General features: G+C 41.3%; 1 protein-coding gene across 1 annotated transcript in view; it reads left to right on the forward strand.

Annotated features, from left to right (window-relative positions):
* Positions 1-19,031, forward strand: part of MCTP2 (multiple C2 and transmembrane domain containing 2) — a 151,077-nt gene that overhangs the window by 43,751 nt on the left and 88,295 nt on the right. Inside the window, exons 5-8 of the mRNA XM_063314329.1 lie at positions 3,309-3,451; positions 7,114-7,190; positions 8,413-8,524; positions 11,179-11,214. Of these exons, the coding sequence (XP_063170399.1) occupies positions 3,309-3,451; positions 7,114-7,190; positions 8,413-8,524; positions 11,179-11,214 (368 nt within the window). The remainder of the gene's footprint in view (positions 1-3,308; positions 3,452-7,113; positions 7,191-8,412; positions 8,525-11,178; positions 11,215-19,031) is intronic.

Here is a 19,031-nt window from a genome sequence, read left to right on the forward strand (position 1 = left end):
CAAAGTAAAAAATGAGAATGCATGGAGAAGGATAGAGTTCTTTTAAAGTTTAGTTAACGCCCTTCCCCCTGTGACTCCCTTTGTGTGCCCTGAAAGAAAACAGTGACTTACATGTGCTGGCAGGATGTTGTTCAGAGAAAATGTTTCCTCATTTTAAAGGAGGAAAGATAAAATAGATCTTTAAAACAACAGTGTAAAAGCTGCTTGACTCAGAGGCAGGTTCTTGTCAGCTAGGGCTGTTTAAGTCAATGCCCACAACTCTGTTGTTTGCAAAGTGGGTGAGATTGAGGTTGCACCCCATCTGCTGGTTGACACTGACGGAGTGCCCCTGGCGAATTCCTCCCGTTGCGTTCTTAAGACCCCCCTCCTCCTTTTCCTGTCTCCATTTGTTGCTCTTCCCCACCCTGTCATTTGCCTGGTTGAGATGTTACTTTCTTGACAAGCTTTCCTTGTTTCTGACTTGTTTGTTGGCTTTGCTGGGAGTGGGTGGGGAGGATGCATCCCCCCCACCCTCGCCTGCCTTGCATTCCTCTCAATTATTTCCCCCTTGCAATTAACATTCTCCTAACTTGACACATCTTCCCCCTCATTTTGGCTCTGCTGTCCCCCGCCCCCATCTTCCTATTAATTCCAGACATTAATATTTTCTTTCACGCAAGGACCGCTGTTCACCCGTGAAACAGTTTGAACATTAGGTAGCTGTCAAGATGCCTGGGGATTACCCAGCGTGCTTTGCCCCATAAGTGACACCACCGAGGACCACTTCTGAGATGTTTATTTGGAGAGTGAGCTGACAGGCATGAAGACTTGATCCCAGGGAACCAATCTCATTTAATTAAAATACTCTTTCATTATATTTCGCCTTTCACCTCCTAGTCCAAAAAGGAAAGAAAACTCTCTTTTTTTTGCTCGGAGATCATTGTTTTACAGGAAGCAGGGAGGGGAGAGGTTATTCTGGCAGCCCAGCGGTGTCGATGTGGACGTGAGGTTTTTCTCTATCTGGGAGGGGGAATGGTTTTGGGATTACTGTGATCCATACTTCCCTTTTTGTAGTTGAGGTCTGTGGCGTGCGTGCCTCTCGTTTCACTTAAACAAGCAAGCCACCCCAAAAACAATGACTGATAAGTTATGCCCTGAGGCCACTTAATTTTGCATTGACTTTTTATTTATTCATTTATCTATCAGATTGATAATCGTCGCCCATATCATGCGAAGTACAGCAATAAAATAAAACAATAAATAAATATAACCTTATGAACAATCATTGCTAATATACACATACACATACACACACACACACACACATATATATATATATATATATATATATATATATATATATATATAAAACAATCATTCTTAAACAATACAAACCACCAGGTACAGGAGAGAGTAAATTAATAGTGGAGCCATCTTAGGATATCTCTGGTCCTCTGGGACCTCCAGGCCTGATGGTAAAACCAGGTCTTAAGGGACTTTTCTTTCTATTGTCTCTTTCAGCTAGTCAATTGTTGTGAGGGTCCTTAGTATTTTGGGCCCCTTTAGAATGGCTGGCATCTTCTCTTCATCCAGGTGATCCGAGCAGCCTCCTTCTGTTCCCTTTTCCCTTGGACTTTCTATCTTCCATCACTTTTATTTAAGAAAGGGGAGAAGCGTCCAGAATATTCAACAGAAATCAATGAAGGGCTACCAGTCACCTCTGTTCCTCTTGTTTCTGGCTGCCCCCAAAACTTTACTGTCTGAAATACCTGCCACTCAGCATTTATCCAGAAGTTTTTGCTCTTCTGCACAGTCCACAAAATTAGGCCGTATTTATTGCTTTATTGTCTAATGTTGAGTTCCGGGAGGTCATGATTTGAAGAGACTAATCCACAGTGCACAAAATTGGGCTGATGTATTTATTAATTATGTGATTTATCTAGCCACCCATTTCATAGCAGTGACTCTGGGAGGTGTACAAAGATTAAAACCAACAATGACTCACAACACCCGAGGTACTGATCTAACTTAAAGAAAGAGTGCCACAACTGAAAAGACCGGGCTTCCAAGAAGCACCTGTTGAATTTTCACTGAGGAAGGAATAGAAGTGGAGTCTTGGTTCAAGATGAGGCCTGAACCTTCCACTCCCTCTGTCTTTAGAGTTGCTCCCAATACAAGCCCTTTTGCTTGGCTTCTGTTTAGGCATGTATGAATTTAAATAATTGATGTGGCCATCCATCTCACAACAGTGGCTTTGGGTGGTATACAAAGATTAAAACCAATAGGTGTGAACAATGACCCTTGACACCTGAGGTAAACAATCCATGCCAGTCACAAAGCCACACCAACAGCACAGCTCGCCCAACCTAAACTCCTGGCCCAAACCCCTGGGGGAACAGACAGTCTTCAGAGCCTTGCAGAAGGCTAACCAGGTTGGGCCCCTCCGAATCTCCAGTGGGATGCTGTTCCATAGATCAGCTGCTACCACAGAAAAGCTACAACTCCAGATCCAGAAAGATGACATTGTTTGATGGAAGGGACCCCGAGTATGCTCCCCCATTAGACTTGGCGGGGCGGGCAGAAATAATGAGAGACAGATGGTCCCACCAAAAAATGAAATGAAATGAAATGAGAATTGTGTACATGGGGGTCATGTTTTGAAAAGACTAATTTACAAAAGTCATCATCTCAGCTGATGGGGGAGAGGGGGAGAGACATAAGGAAGAGTTTTCCCAGTCGTTGATCCAAGGTGCCTTTTTATTGCTTCACACGTTTACCTTAATTCAGTGGGCTATCTTACTTTATGTGGCAGCACACCTGACTGATCTTGGGGCTGGACTTAGTGGTGTCAGATGGGGATCTACCAGGGAATCTCAAAGCCAAAGGCTGGATTGGTGTTTTTTTAAATCCCCCAAATAGGCAGCAGCAATCTACGGACTATTGTGTCCATGAAAAGCTCATGGCTGTGTCTATTAAGCCATCAGGATTTGAGCTCCACTCAGAGACTTTATTTGTTGGATTTTTATTTATTATTATTATTTGTTTATTAGATTTCTATTACCGCCCCTTTCCCCCAATGGATAGTAAATGTAGGCTATAAATATAATTTTAATTAAGCTTACAAGCTTAGATGGATAGGCTATCTAGTGTAGGAGGTCTTTTACTATTGAAAGCCTTTTGCATTTTTCAGGTAGAGACACTGAGAAATATTTCCACAATGTGATTCCAGGGGTGACATTGGTATTATTCTTTATTAAATTTGTACACTGCCCAACTCCCCACAACTCTGGGCTATGTTAACACAATCTTTATTATGCTTTGCCATTAAGGTACGAGTGATCCATATGTGAAGTTTAAGCTGAATGGGAAGACCCTGTATAAAAGCAAAGTGATCTATAAGAACTTGAATCCAGTTTGGGATGAAACTGTTGTGCTTCCAATACAGTCTTTGGATCAGAAACTCTGGGTGAAGGTAAGCCATCAATCAGACCAAACCAAATGTTGCAATATGGGATGTTTTCCCTCCAAGCCGGCTTTGGTGTTTTAACAAGAGGAGGGAGATTTCCATGCGAATTCATCCATGCATTCTTAATTTTGGTTGGAGGAAAGGTTGTTACCTGAAGGAGTCTTTCAAATCTAGGTAATTCTCTTTGGGGATGTTTACAGCCAGATGACATGCTTGAAGTGTAAACTACATATGTGACTCCCTTAACGTCCTTTAAGGATGTCATCACAACTTTGCAGGCTCCCTCTTCCTGTCTTCCAAAGCAAAACCGATTTTGTTCAATTTCTTTCCACATACGAAAGTCTACTGAATAGCTCAATTCCTTACCTACATTTTCCATGTGTCGAACCCCATGCAGGTAGTCCTCGACTTATGACCATTCATTTAACAACTGTTTCAAGTTACAATGGTGCTGAAAAAAGTGACTTACAACTGGTCCTCACACTTATGACTGCCATAGTGTCTCTGTGGTCACATGATCAAAATTTGGGTGCTTGCCAACCAGCATGTATTTATGACAGTTGCAGCATCCCGGGCTTATGTGATTGCCATTTGTGACCTTCCCAGGGGGCTTCCAACAAGCGAAGTCAATGGGGAAAGCCAGATTCACTTAACAACCATGTGATTCACTTAACAACCATGGTGATTCACTTAATGACAAAAAGATCGTAAAATCAGGCACATCTCACCTAATGACCACATCACTTAGTGACAGAAGTTCTGGTCCCAATTGTGGTTGTAAGTCGAGGATTACCTGTATACGTGTACTATGACTTCTCAGCAGGCCTCCTAAGGACAAAAGAAAGCAAGGGCAGAGCAGCCATTCATGCAGGGGTGCAGCTGTTCCAAAATGTGATCAGTGATGAAATAAAAACTACATGCGTTGTTGGCAAGCATAATCCTTTGATGTTGGTAATGCACTGTAGTCTTTCAGGAATATAGAACATACCATGTGCCTGGAAAAAAATGTCCAGGATTGATTTTTGGCACATCCAGATAAACTGGGCAAAACTCTTTCTTAAATGCCAGACAGTGCTGTAGTTAGATGGATCAGCAATCAGAACAATGCAACAGTCTCCTATATTGTTCACTTTCACTTGTACACTATTTCTTCCCAGAGCTAATGTGCCTTCAGGCTACCAGTTAAGATCACTGGGCAAGAGTAATAATAATAATAATAATAATAATTTATTAAACTTGTATGTTACCTGACTCTCAATGACTCTGGGTGGCTCACAACAATCAAACAAAGAAATTACAGTACAATGTTAAAAAAAAAAGATGGTAAGCACTACAAAGTAATGGTCTATAGCTAAAATCCCAATAAAGTAATTGAGCTATTGGGCTTCACGATGGGCAGAGAAGTTGTATGTTTCTGCCTACCCCTTTCTGGTGAGATACAGTCTATTTTATCTATATCTATCTATCTATCTATCTATCTATCTATCTATCTATCTATCTATCTATCAATCTATCAAATTTCATCACCGCCCATCTCCCCCAGTAGGACTCTGGGTGGTTTACAATAAAGCTTTCATAATTTATTTCAGAGGAGAAGAGAATGGTGATGCAATTCCTCTGGGCAGAGTGGTGGTGATGAAGGGGCCAAGGGATATGTGTGAATGCTGTATTGTTCTTACTATTATCCTTTCTCTTGTGGTCAGCAGCCTCCCTGGTGTAGTGCTGGTAGTTTTTTAAGATTGGTGAGGAGGAATTGGATAGTGGTGCTTCCCTTAGGCGTGTGATACATAGAACTGTGGAGTTCCAACACAAGCAGGGCAAGCCACGGTATATAAACCGAGAGCGAGGCCCACTCCCTCCTCGCACTGAAGATGTTGCCTAGTCTGGCAATGAAACGTCTGCAAGAAAACAAGGCTCAGCAAGGACTCCACAGTTCAACCCTGAGCTACAAATATTTGCTTTGATTGGTACATAGAACTTTATATTCCCCTGGTTGTCATGGTTGAGTATGTAATACAGAATTAAGCCATTTATTTTAGTTACTAAAGAGTTATATTTGGATCATGCTTTGTTTTGCCCTATCCTTGGTGGGACACCTCTGTAGAGTAGGATGATCTTGTCATCTTCAACCCCAAAACCTTAGGAAGCAGATACTCCCTAACCTTGAGATGGTCTCATCAACATCTGGTATCAACAAATCCTCCCTAACCTTGATGGTTTCATTTTTTGGCAAGGCTAGATGAAGCATTCCAAGCACAAGACAAGATAGACTTGTCCTTGGTAACCTCCAGGAGGATGAGGCATGGGAAACAGGTGTCAGTAATGGTGACCCAGAGCCTGTATAAAAAGCCTTCAATGAGGACCTAACTGGGTGCTGCATATTCACTGGCTTTGAAGGGGTCCTCCCACCATCATCTCTTTGGGGTTCCCTGACTGGCTGAAGGGGCTTATGATCTTTCTTTCCTTGCCATATTGTATCCTTGTGTTCTTGAATATTCATGTTATGTTGTTTTCTTATGCTGTCTTGGATTTATTCTTGGATTTATACTGCCTTAAGGACTCATGAGAGCCAGTTTGGGGTAGTGGTTAAGGCACCAGGTTAGAAACCAGGAGACTATGAGTTTAGTCCCTCCTTAGGCACGAAGCCAGCTGGGTGATCTTGGGCCAGTCGCTCTCTCTTAGCCCTAGGATGGCAAGCCACTTCTGAAAAACCTTGCCAAGAAAGCTGCAGGAGTTGTCCAGGCAGTCTCTAAGAATCAGACGAGATTGAATGGTTTAAGATAAAAGTGTTCATATTGGTGTGGTCATTGCTTCTGAATCCAAAAGAATCTGTGACCCAATCCTGCTTAGCTGGAGACAAAACAATGCCCCTGGCCTCACCTCCCTACTGTGGATGGCAGCCTCCCTGGCTTCCCACACTTCCATTCGATGTCAAGGAAAGATCTCAGGTAGGACCTCCTTGCAGGGGTCTTTTTCAATAGCAGTGTACTGTCCCACCAATGGTGAGGTGGTGGTGGTGGTGGTGGTCCTATCCTTGAGAAGTGGTTGGATAATATCTCTTCCCCACAGAGAACTTCAAAGAAAACTTCTACTTGCTTTTTCTAACTCCAAATTAAGTGGAGAAACTCAGAAGACTTTCTGGGCCTAACTCTGTTTTAGTTTGTTAGGACCTGCCTGTCCGAAGGAGGCAAACGTGGCATTTGTCACTTAGAACGAGGGAAACCATAAACATTGTGACTTTCTTTAAGTATTTCTCTTCCCAAAACATGCTCAAATTTAGTTTCCAAACTATAGTTGTAAAAATAAATAAGAAGTAGCTTGTGGGGGGAGGCAAAACCCCTCTTGGTTTGTAACTGATAAAGGTTGACAGTTGGAAAGGGTAAAAAGTAGGATATTGGCTTCCTTGGGGAATATGGTGCATATTTCTGAAAACGGTTCAATCAGTGATAGCAACAACAACAACAGCGCAAAAACCAAGCCCATGAATTGTGGAGACTGAGGGTTTATTCGTTTTTATGCTATATTAAAAGTTGGTTCAGTTTCACTGGCAAACGTTGAACTGAAAAAGAACAACTTGTCTCTTCTGTCTGATGGGCAGAAATTATTTTCAGATAATCAGATATGTATTTTTTCCTCCTCTTTCTCTTCTCCCCTTCCATATGCATCAGGTGTACGATCGAGACTTGACTTCTTCTGATTTTATGGGTTCAGCAGTTCTAATGCTTCACAAACTGGAACTGAACAGGTAATCTAACATTTATATTTGTCTTTCAAAAACCGGTTATCCATTACAGAGCACTTAAGGGGCAGGGCACTGTAGCATTCTCTCTGACTTGATGAATATTTGAGTCTTTTTCAGTGTTTTGCTTTTAAATTAAACATAAACCTTTCAGGTTTCTACCTTCCTGAATAATATTAAGGCAGCTTTACGTCTAGATGTGCTCCGTTCAGTAATGTCTTTCCCCTAGGATCCTTGAAACAGTAGCTGGAAACAGAGAAAGAAAAAAATAATAGTAAGATGATGGATTGGATTAATTGCAAGACAATTCATAATAAAATGTTCTGGATAATTTTCGCTTCTTATTTCATATTAGCTCTTGAAATTAATATATGCATCTGTATGTATGTGTGGATAGGTCTCTCCATCTCCGTCTCCGTCTCCGTCTCCATCTTCGTCTCCATCTCCGTCTCCGTCTCCATCTTCGTCTCCATCTCCGTCTCCGTCTCCATCTTCGTCTCCATCTCTGTCTCCGTCTCCGTCTCCATCTCTTTCATTTATCTCTATCATCTCTATCTCTGTATATATCTGTATCTGTCTACAAGGCATTAACAGTAATACATTATGGTAAAGGTATAGAACATCTGAGGGCACCAACTAATTATTAAGAAGTGGTGGTTCTGTAATCTTTACCTTAATCTATCCCATTTCAGCTGTGGTTGCCATTTTCAGTGGCATTTAGTTTTAGGTAAGACTATATGGAAAAATTCTCGTGGACTTTTTGAAAGCAACTCTTGTTCCCTTTGGTGAAAAATTATTTGTTTCAGAAAGGAGAAGGTAATACAGGTGAAATTCCTATGGGTAGAGTGCATGTTCTTTCCCTTATTTTGTGACAAGGTGGCCTAGTGCGTGAATGTCCTGTCTTCCATTGTTTTATCCTTCTTCTGATAGTTGAACAGCCTCTCTGGGTTCCCATTTCTCTAGTGGCCAGCAGCCTCCCTTGCTCCCCACCTTTAATATGGGGGAGACCACTCAAGAAGGAACTCCTCCCAGAGATCTTTTCCAGAAGTGGTACTTCTGTTGCTACTAAGTGGTAGAAATTGTTGAAGAAGTTCTCTTTTCCCCCGGAGAAAGAATAATCTTCCACCCATTTTTTTCTGCCCCCAAATTTGGGGGAAAAGACCTGCAAAGGCTGCTTGTCCTTGGCTCTAGCTGTTAGCTGAGTGTAATTTCCTTTTCTTGCATCCAGGACTACTGAGAGGATCCTAAAACTGGAAGACCCGAACAGCTTGGAGGATGACATGGGTGTGATTGTGCTGAATTTGAGACTTGTGGTGAAACAGGGCGATATTAAAAGAAATGTAAGGAGTCCATGGAACCATTCTGATTTTCCTTGTGGGAAGACAGATGGGCACAGGGCTTGCATCTGTGTTGTGTGTGGTGGTGCCAGGTGAAGTATTCATAGTACACCTGTTGGGATCCATTAAGGGAAGGCCTTAAGTGCGGTGATGGAGGACATTTAAGGTTCTCCAGGTAGGGCAAGGGAGGGGGGCAAAAAGCTTTGCTTAATTTTTTTGAAAGCCGCTGCTTGTCAGTCTACATGAAAGATAAAAGACTTCCATGCTGAGCTCATCCTCTAATAATTATGTGGATGTTTCCCTGTCGTTTTGTTTCGAAACCATGCAGAAGAGGTTTGCCACTGCCTTCTTCCAGGACAGAGAAGAGAAGAAAGGGGAGAGAAGAATAAGTGGCTACCCATATGGATTAGGATTAGCTCCTTAGGGTTTCCTAGCATTTGATTTCAAATGAAATCCAACTTAATAACTGCCATCCATCTGACATTAGCAATTAACAAAAAAAAATTAATGCCAAATTCATAGTTGTTACAATTAAGGGATATATCAGGGGGATCTACAGTTTTCTTCCTCTTCCCATCTTCATGCTGACACCATAAAGTAAGACTCAACTAAGCAACTGGGCTCAGTCCAAGATCACTTACAGTAAGAAAGTTCACTGCTAATGAGGGTCTAAACCTGGTTCTCCCTAGTCATTGCCCAATGTTCTAACCACTATATTGAATAACCATGATATCATGTTGCCTCTATACAATTCAGCTGTACCTCCATAGTAGTTCTCAAGATTTTAAGAAGAAAGTTAGAGGCCTGCAAAGTAAAGGTCGACTCTCCTTTAAGTTCGACTTGCCCTCCTAGTGACTTCATGAACACATCTGCATAGTTTTCTTGGCAACAGCATGAAAGTCATTTGTCATTTTCTTCCACAGCGTAATTTCAACTTCCCTGTATATCCTAAAACTCTAAGATTTGCTGGTGGTCTTCCATCTAAGTACCAGCTAGGTCTGATGCTGCTTAGCTTCTAATGCTAGATAAGGTCCATCAGGCGCTTCCTCCTGCTGTGGGCAGAGTCGATATCACTGAACTAAAAGTGTGAATGGTCTTTTGCTGTAGTAAGTTAAAGGACAATTCAGCCCTACCATACAGCTAGACCTAGTTTCTCTCTGCAGCCAGAATGTGCAGATGCTCAATGTTTGTAATATTTTGTAAGCAGTCGTCCTCTTTCCCAAGCTCTGAGAAAGCCATTACAGTTGGATTCAGACTAATGGGAACAGAACACCACTCATGGGTTGCTCCACTGGAGGATAGGAGGAGCCATTTTTTAATATTTACCTACTACTACAACACTCTGATGTCCCTGAGTAGTTGTTCTGAAGGGTTATATTCCAAAACTGTGGAAACAGATGCTGGGAAGAGGTAGTAAAAAGGATTGGTGAGAATTACATCCTTCTCAATTCTTCAGTGCTACATCTGTGCTGAATTGCAGCCCTTCCATTTATGGAGGGCTTAGTCCAATTCCAACAAGCATATGAAAATAAGTTGGCAATATTCATATTAACATTATCCCATATTCATGACTAAGTCAAAGGCTTGGACAAATAAAATCTGGCTCTGAAAAGAAAACCTAGGTAGATGTCCCCACTGAAAATCCTTATCTTCAGCCACCACTTCCCATGATTCAGAAAAAGTTTTGGAGCAGGACATGGTAACGTGGATAGCACCTACTACTCTGAATGATGGTCTAGTCAAGAAAAGGTGCAAAACCTGGGATGTGAAAGATTTCTCCTTCCCCTCACCAGGATATGCTCCAAACTCAGAGAACCATGGAAAGGAGTTAGAAGAGCAGTTGTAAAGCATCCCTGACAAATATCTGTCCAACCTCTATTTGAGAGTTGAAAGGAGTCCATGACCTCCCTAGGGTTAGGGTGCTGCTGTCAGACTGCAGAATCAAACTTGCTGGAACTCAAATGTTGTTCATTGGCTAGCATTATAAGAACATTATTCACTGGCTAGCTGACAAATCTGGCCCTTTTAAGTTCTTTTCCCCCCCTCAAGGCTAAAGATTCTCAGTTCCTTTAGTCTCTACCTGTACAACTGTTTCCAGATCTCTGACCACCCTCACTGTCCTTCAGGCAACCCTTTCCAAACTGAGTTCTTAAAATATGCCCAGCATTGGAGCAATACTTGAAGTGGGGCTTGACTGACAGAGAATGAATGAATGAATGAATGATTAAGGCTCCAAGTTAGAAACCAGGAGACCATGAGTTCTAGTCCTGCCTTGGGCACAAAGCCGGCTGGGTGACCTTGGGCCAATCACTTTCTCTCAGCCCAAGAGCCAATCAGGCGTGGTAGGAGAGTTCTAGTCCCGCCTTAGGCACGAAAGCCAGCTGGATGACCTTGGGCCGGTCCCTCTCTCTCAGCCCAACTCACCTCACAGGGTTGCTGTTGTGGGAAAAAGAGGAGGAGGAAGGAGTATTAGGTATGTTCCCCACCTTGAGTTATTTTTAAAAATAATAAAAGGGGGATAAAAAGAATCTAACGTAAACAAATAAACTAGATTTTTAGTTCCTGTGATTGCTAACTATCCCAACCCCTCTTATCTTTTTTGTGGTCCTCTCTTGGATGCTCCATGTTACACCTCTGGGGGCAAATGTTGCACACAGCGATGGCCAAACCGAAGAAGATGTTCTGCACCAAAGGTAACATATTCTTTGTCATCATAGTTGTGTTTTTTTCCTTTTCTTCAGCTAGAAAAAGCCAACCAGCTGCTCGTAGTAATGGAGAGCAGAGAGACCGGTAAGCTGAATATGGATGAAGGTCCATTTTGCGCAGCATCCTCTTTCCAGAAGACTCTTTCTGCCTCAAACATTGCCAGTGCTGCCAAGTGAGGATCTCTTGTCAGCCTTTCCACAGCAAGAATACTATGTCTTTGTGAACTTGTTCTAAATTGGAACCAGGCATACTGAAATCTGTCAGTAAGTCTGGCAGATTTCTGGGCAGGAGAACATATGTTGTGATGTCAGCCTCCATTTCCATCCTTTTTAGGATTACAGCCTATCAATAATATATCACAGTTAATGCGCCGGGAATGATTTAGCACAGGTCAAATCCACACAAAATCTACAAGGAAATTCCTGGAATTTAAAACTACTGGAATAGGTTTCTTTTTTAAAAAAGGTTGTCTTTCACTTTTGTTCTTCTTTAGCTTCTCCCTGAAGCTATAGTGGTGCAAAGTTAATGCATCCATGATGTCATTGTGAAGGTTTGCCAAGTGAAAGAGAAAACAGCCTTAGATTGGTCTCTTCAAAAGTTGCCATGAAAGTGACATGTTTAATGTTGCAGGTGGAGAAAATTTGGGTTTCATTGTATTAACAGAACTTAATAAATAATTATACTTTTAATGTCATCAGATTTAGGTTTTCTGTATTTTAGAATGAATGAAAATAGCTGTTGGTTTTGTTCTTTTTTTTGCTTTGAGTCAGACTTGATCTCCCATGGACCATTTTTCTTTCCCATTGTCTTTCGGTTGCATTTCTGTGTCTTTCTCTTTTCAAAAACAGTTTCTATATTAACTGCAAAATGCTTGATACCTCCAAGGCTTACCGTACCCATTTTGCAGTTTAACCCATTAAACTCCCCCAAAATGCCCCCCCCCCAAAAGGCCAGCTTTTGGCCACAGTTTCTCCTGCCCCAATGAGATGCTGGTGGTCTGCATGCAATTCTGATCAAAGCAAATGGATGCCTTTGAAGGAAGTTCATTGGTTGGTGTGATTGCTTTTATTGCTACTGAACATCTCTATATCATGCACCCCATACCTTCTGCAAAGTATGAAGGATGGATATAAAAGAGACTGTCATGAAGCTACGGTTGAAATCTATGCATTTTAAATGTTTATTTAGTTCATACATTTTTGTAAAAAAACAAAAGAAAAACTCCAGTCCTAAATATGCTTCATATTACAGTGGAACATGATCTTCATGGGTAGAGGGAAAACTTCATAAAATACATCAACAGTTAAATTTGGTTGTTACTTGGAAGGAGTAAGGGACGCGGTGGCGCTGCGGGTTAAACCGCTGAGCTGCCGATCGGAAGGTCGGCGGTTCGAAACCGCGCGGCGGGGTGAGCTCCCGTTGCTCGTCCCAGCTCCTGCTCACCTAGCAGTTCAAAAACATGCAAATGTGAGTAGATCAATAGGTACCGCTTCGGCGGGAAGGTAACGGCGTTCCGAGTCGTCATGCTGGCCACATGATCTGGAAGTGTCTACGGACAACGCCGGCTCTAAGGCTTAGAAACGGAGATGAGCAGCGCCCCCTAGAGTCGGACACGACTGGACTTTACGTCAAGGGAAACCTTTACCTTTACCTACTTGGAAGGAAGCTTGTGCCCAACCTTATCTGGGTTAGGAGCCAGAGTCAGGCTTGATTAGAACTTGGATGCAAAACCATAAGCAAATCTTAGGGCTTTAGGATAGACAGGGAAGTTGAAATAGTGTGGCAGAAAGCGATGACAAACGACTTCCAGATTGTTGCCAAGAAAATTACATGGATGTGTTCACAAAATCACTAGGAGTCAAGTGAAACTCAAAGGAGACTCTTCCTCTGATCTGCAGAGGGAATCAACTTTTTGAGAACTGCTATGGAGGTACAACTGAGTTGTATAGAGGCAGTGTGATTCAATATAGTGGTTAGAACGTTGGGTGAAGACCAGAGAGAACCAAGTTCAGATCCCTCATTAGCAGTGAGACTTCCTGAGTGATCTTGGGCTGAGCACAGTTCCTTAACAGAATCTTACTTTGTAAGGTCAGCATGAAGATAGGAAGGGAAAGAAAACTTTGTCAGTCACCTTGATACACAGTGAATATAATTGTAACAATACTAGTACTTGGTGTAATGATGCTTTTGTTAATGGCTAAAAGGAAGTGGATGAGGACTGTTAGGTTTGATTTGAAATCAAACTTCAGGAAAATCTAACGGCTTATCCTGATGCACTTATACTTCTGCCCCCTCTCTTAATCCCTCACATTTCCCCCCCCCCTCTGTTGATCCTCATTTTCCTTCTGGATACCTTCATGGTCCTCCTTGGTCAAAACACCTTGTTCCTTAAGTTCCCTTTTGCAAATGTGTTAGTTAGGGTTGGTGCTTTGATTTGTTGTTTTAAACGGGATATATCTTTGAAGTCATTTGGGCCAATAATTGGGTTCTCAATGTTTTGGAAGTCTTAGTCATTCTTTAAAAACAGAAGAGAAGCATTAGGGGAGGGGAAAACAAAATCCTTTAAAGCTTTTTGTCGATTTGTGTTGCTGTCACTAGAGGGCAGGAAAGTTTCAGCACATCCTACCCAAGCTAGCATTGGAGATAGGGAGGGATCTCTTAATAATAACCTGCTGTGGCCATCCGAGAGCCAGTAAAGAATTTCCCAGAAAGCCTACTTGGGCTACTTTTGACAAAGCAGTATTTCCTAGTTTATTGATTCTGCTGCCACAGTAAAAGCTCGGCATTGTACATCAATAACTATCTTTAGTTAGGAAACACCGAGCTGTGGAAACTGTGCTGGCACAAGCTCTGTTTCTTCCTCGACCCCATTTCCTCTTCCTGATCATTTTTTTGTGGTGGATCATAAAGTCAACAAAGGAAAAAAGAAGAGGACTGGGAGAATATAAGTGTTTTGGGGAGCAATGAGAGGCTATAGAAGAACCAATGATTTGAATAAGGTTCCTTCATTTGGCATTGTCTTCATGTGCTAGCCTACAAGTTCTATCAACCTCAGGTAGCCTGCATATTTCCCCAGCTGGTTGCAGGTATGATGTTCAGGAATCGGCCTCCATTTTCAGGCACTGCAGGTCTTTCTTAAAGCTTCACATGCAGTTTTGCAAGAATGTTAGATATCACCCTTGCAAGGGTTGAGCCCTTTTTAATTAAGTGTGTGTGTGTGTGTGTGTGTGTGTGTGTGTCTATGCCATTTAGAGGAATCGCAGAAGGCCTGGTAGTTCCACTTTTGCCAAGCTACTGCAAGACTCCTAATTGAAGAACATGGTCTTAGATGTTTACAGAAGACCATCAGCTGCTTTCTTGCAGATGGGATTTGTGGTGTTTCCCATCTTAAGTTCTCAGCTCAGAGGTCCTAACCATCCCCTTGGTAGCCTTAAAGATGAAGTTCTTTTTGCAAAAGCACTAAAGCTTTTGATATTGTCAAGATGATAGTCTCTGCATGGGCAATTTGGGGGAGGAAGGGGGTGAACAGTAGCGGCAGAGAATGTTAGCATGAATAGGAGCCCTTGATGAGCAAGATTTGGTTTGAATGCCCTGGGCAGAAAGCATCTCAGAGAATTACCCCCTTGCTTCAGTGTGAATTTCTCTACCGTGATTAATCACTAAACAATAAGAAAACTTCCTTAAATATCTTTTTCTTTTCTTTTTTCTACACTTCTTTTTCCTTTATATTTTTCTTCTCTTTCTTCTTCTTTTTTCTCTTAATCGTATTTTGTATTACCTTTTACTATTCCTAAAATCTTTAATATTTTTTTTTAAAGAAAACATGGTAATTTAGCCTGTATTTTGTGTATGCATTTTGGGAATGTATCCAACTGAATTTATTTGGCAGACTCCATTCTGAAGAAATGGTCACCGGATCTGTTTAGAAATCTCCCCTCATTCTAATTTTTAAAAGTTACATTGTTGTTAAGTATTTTTGAAAAAAAAAGAAAAAAAGACAAGGGAAAAGAGATGGGAAAAAATAAAAATAAAACACAAAGTGAATAAACACTGAATTTTCATGTGTCATGGAGTTAGGTTATAATTTTCAATATTTCATTAGTTATTTTAAATAACTGAATATGTTATATCATTTTAAAAGCACAGATTGTTTTTAAATCCAAGTAATATGTGAATATCAACAGCAGTATTAATCAGCACACTATAAGCCATAAAGTAAGATGAAGATTTACACTAAATTCTATCCAAGCTACTGAAGTACTATTCTTATTTAACAGATTGTTGAAAGCTAGAATTAAGCTAGTCTTAAAATTAAGAGGAACCCAAAATTTGGATGTGGTACAAGCCAATATATAGAATTACAGTATAATCCAAAAATAGTTTCCAAACTGAGTTAACTTCTGAATTAGATTTATATTGGAAATACCAAATTAGTTTGGCCATCAAGATGTATTCCCACAACATAATTAGTCATTCTTCTGCAGAGGAAGTTGCACATACTTTCCAGTAGAAAACATCGAATATCTTTGTGGCAGTTACCATGTACAATGTTATTTCAGAATACTTGGTGGGAAAAACCTCCCCTCATTCTACCATGGGCTTGACAGTGCAGATCTGATCAAATATTAACAACTTAAACAGTGTGGATATCAAATAATAATCTTTAAGAAGAGCTGGGTTTTGTTCTACCCAAAGTGAGAAGCAAAAAGATTCCTTGGTGTTTTTTTCCCTTCTTCTCACAATCTTCACCAGGTTTCCCTTGAAAAAAGAGGCAGAAGTTTCAGTCCCTGCTCTTTATGGAGTTATCACTGTGTCTTGGAGCAGCCTGCAACTGTGAAAAAGTAACTCACTCTGATGCAGGACCCTTAGCCAAAGAATTTCACATCTAGGCATTGTCCCTGGATTGCTTAGGTGGGAGACCTTCAACGTGATGCCCATGAGCAGAGTATGCTATGACACCTCTCTTGATGTTCCTCATGCCTCCTGCCCCATTGTAATTAAAAAAAAAAAAACTTTCTTGATACAATTTTAACTTTCAATGTGCTTAATTAGCCTGAAAGCCAATCGAAGCGAATATTTGTAGCTCAGGGTTGAACTGTGGAGTCCTTGGTGCTCTCTGAGCCTTGTTGTTTTCTTGCAGACGTTCCATTGCCAGACTAGGCAACCTCTTCAGTGCCATGAAGATGTTGGCACTGAAGACATTGCCTAGTCTGTCAATGAAACGTCTGCAAGAAAACAACAAGGCTCAGAGAGCACCAAGGACTCCATAGCTTAAAAGCTTTTGAAGCAGCTTTAAAAATGGCTTCTTCAGAATTAAGTGGATCCAAAGTTCATACTGTTATGAGAGGCTTTGTTTACCCAGAACATGGATTTCCCTGCTGTTTATTTTTAAAATCTTGGGTTATCCAGTAATGTAAGCTTTTTATGGCTAAAATAGGTTAACGTTACACTGGCATTCCCAGAAATAAACAAATACCAAAAAAATGTTAGTTTTAAACATTAAAAAGGGATGTTAATATACTGCAAAGTGTAGCATCTGTCTCCAGATTCATTCCCTGATTCCCAAGAATAGCCTTACATTCTACATAGGCCGCACAGAAAATAGAAATGGTCCGTGTCTGAAATTTAGTATTTTGCTTGGAGATGTGCCTGCCCTTTTAGAAAATCATGATCGTAAAAGGTTATTTAGGATTATTCTGAGAGGTTTCAAAGAGTACCAGTTTGCTTTGACATAAATTAGTGTTTTGCAGTTGGCTGCATCCCAAATTGCTGGTCCTTATCCCTATGACATTGTTGTCTTTGCAAGATCAAGATATGCTCCCGGACTATCAATGTGTGCGCTGGCTGAAAAGAATGGGGACCCCTATTCTAGCAGCCAAGGTTTTTCTTATGAAATCTATTAATGCTCAGGAGTTTTGTGGTGGTGGTGGTTCATCTGTTAGGCCAGAGTTTCTCAACCTCAGCAACTTTAAGATGTGTGGACTTCAACTCCCAGAATTCCCCAGCCAGCCTCGCAGGCTGGGGAATTCGGGGAGTTGAAGTCCACACATCTTAAAGTTGCCAAGGTTGAGAAACTCTGCATTAGGCTATCGATTATTACTATGTTTGGATTAGTTTATAGGACTCGGTTTCTCTTATCATTGCATGAATGATGATAATGGGTGAACATCTAATTAATTTTTAGTTTTCTCCATTCCCATGTGGGTTTGTCTGTGGGTGAGATGGTAATAACTGGAATAGGTTTGCTTCTGTTAAAAAGGTAGTGAAAGGGTGGAAGGGAAGCAAGTGGAAATAGATTTGATCCTTTCTGGGCCAGTGGTTCTCTTGGGAGATCTTGCATCCAAGAGGCAGTTGCCAATAGCCTCGTTAGAGCTTCTTATCTCAGATTTGCTTTGAGTAGGTGCTGGAAACCTTTGCAGTGCGGGGCATGCTTTGCACACTCAGTGGGCACCAATTGGGTGAAGAGTTTTGCTCTAGGGATGTGGACTCCTTGCCTTTCCTCCTTCCTGTGCGCGTGTGCAGAAACCAAACCAATTTGATTGCCACCTTGGTGTCCAAATGATTGCATAAATTGGCTGAGAAAGAAATATGAGTTGAAACAAGGCAAAATAAGAAAACCCATCTTCCTTCTGTGTGTGTGTGTGTGTGTGCATGGACACCTCTGGTGGTGCATCCTATCCCACCTCACTGGCTTTCTTATTTTTATTTGTCCATTCCTCAAAATCTCCTTTGGGCTATTGTCCTTCTGAAGTATTTTAAAGAATGGTGGGATTCTATTGCATGACAGCTCACCTGCCTCCTCTCATTTGTCTTAATTTTTTCCTATGGGAAAAGTACTTCTCCAGAATGGTTAGCCTGCCTAATGAGCAGAGCTAGGGGTGGGGGGCAGAGGAATTCAACAAGAGCCGCAAACCATTTTCCTTTCAAGTGGCATTGCTGCTTTGACCTCTTCGCAGGTCTTTTTGTTCCCCCGTCACATCTTTTAAAGGACAGGAGTTTGAAAGATGTCTTCATCTTTGTTTGTACAGCTTTCAGTGGAGCAGCATCTTAACACATCAGAAGTTTTGCATTTGAGAGTTTTGAAAACATCTAAGTGCAGCCCAACAGACACCCCAACTTTGGATCAAACATTCCAGCTATTTGTGAGTTCAGTTGTGACATACTAAAGACATAAAACCCTTCCAAAATTTAAATTTGACTCCTTGAAGATTCTGGCACCAGAACCCAAGATTTTGTTTGTTTATTTGTTTTAAGAATTGCATTTGCATTCATTTTATTTATTTGTGGAGTCTGCCCAGACCCTTTTCTGCTTTCTGTTAAGTTGGGGATGGTAAAGAAAGCAAGAAAAGGGGGGTAATGTAAACCTCCTCCCTTTGGGAGTTTGTTTGAATAGAAGGTAAGTAAACACTTTAAAGAGAAAATCTTGGGCTTTGAATCTTAATTCTCAAAAATGTAGGTTGTCTCATTGCTGTAGGCCAAAGGGAGGTTTAAATCACTTATCCAAAGTTACTGTTTTCCAATATTTCTTGAGAGTCATCTTCAGGTCTTGTTGCAATGAATAGCTTGGATGTCCTTGCATTGCAGCTGCAAGATTGAAGTTGGCACCAGCTTGCAGTGCAAAGGAAATGCTGAAGGCTAGGAACATAGGACATTAGCTTATGCCAAGGATACCATTGGTCCATCTAGCTCAGTACCATATATCTTGACTGGCATTGACCTTTCAGTTTTTCCCATCCCTCTCTGTGGTTCCTGGTACTGAACCTGAGTATCCCTTACATATAAAGAACGTGACCTTCCCCTACTG

The sequence above is a fragment of the Candoia aspera genome, chromosome 13 (genome assembly GCF_035149785.1).
Source record: "Candoia aspera isolate rCanAsp1 chromosome 13, rCanAsp1.hap2, whole genome shotgun sequence".
Lineage (NCBI taxonomy): Eukaryota > Metazoa > Chordata > Lepidosauria > Squamata > Boidae > Candoia > Candoia aspera.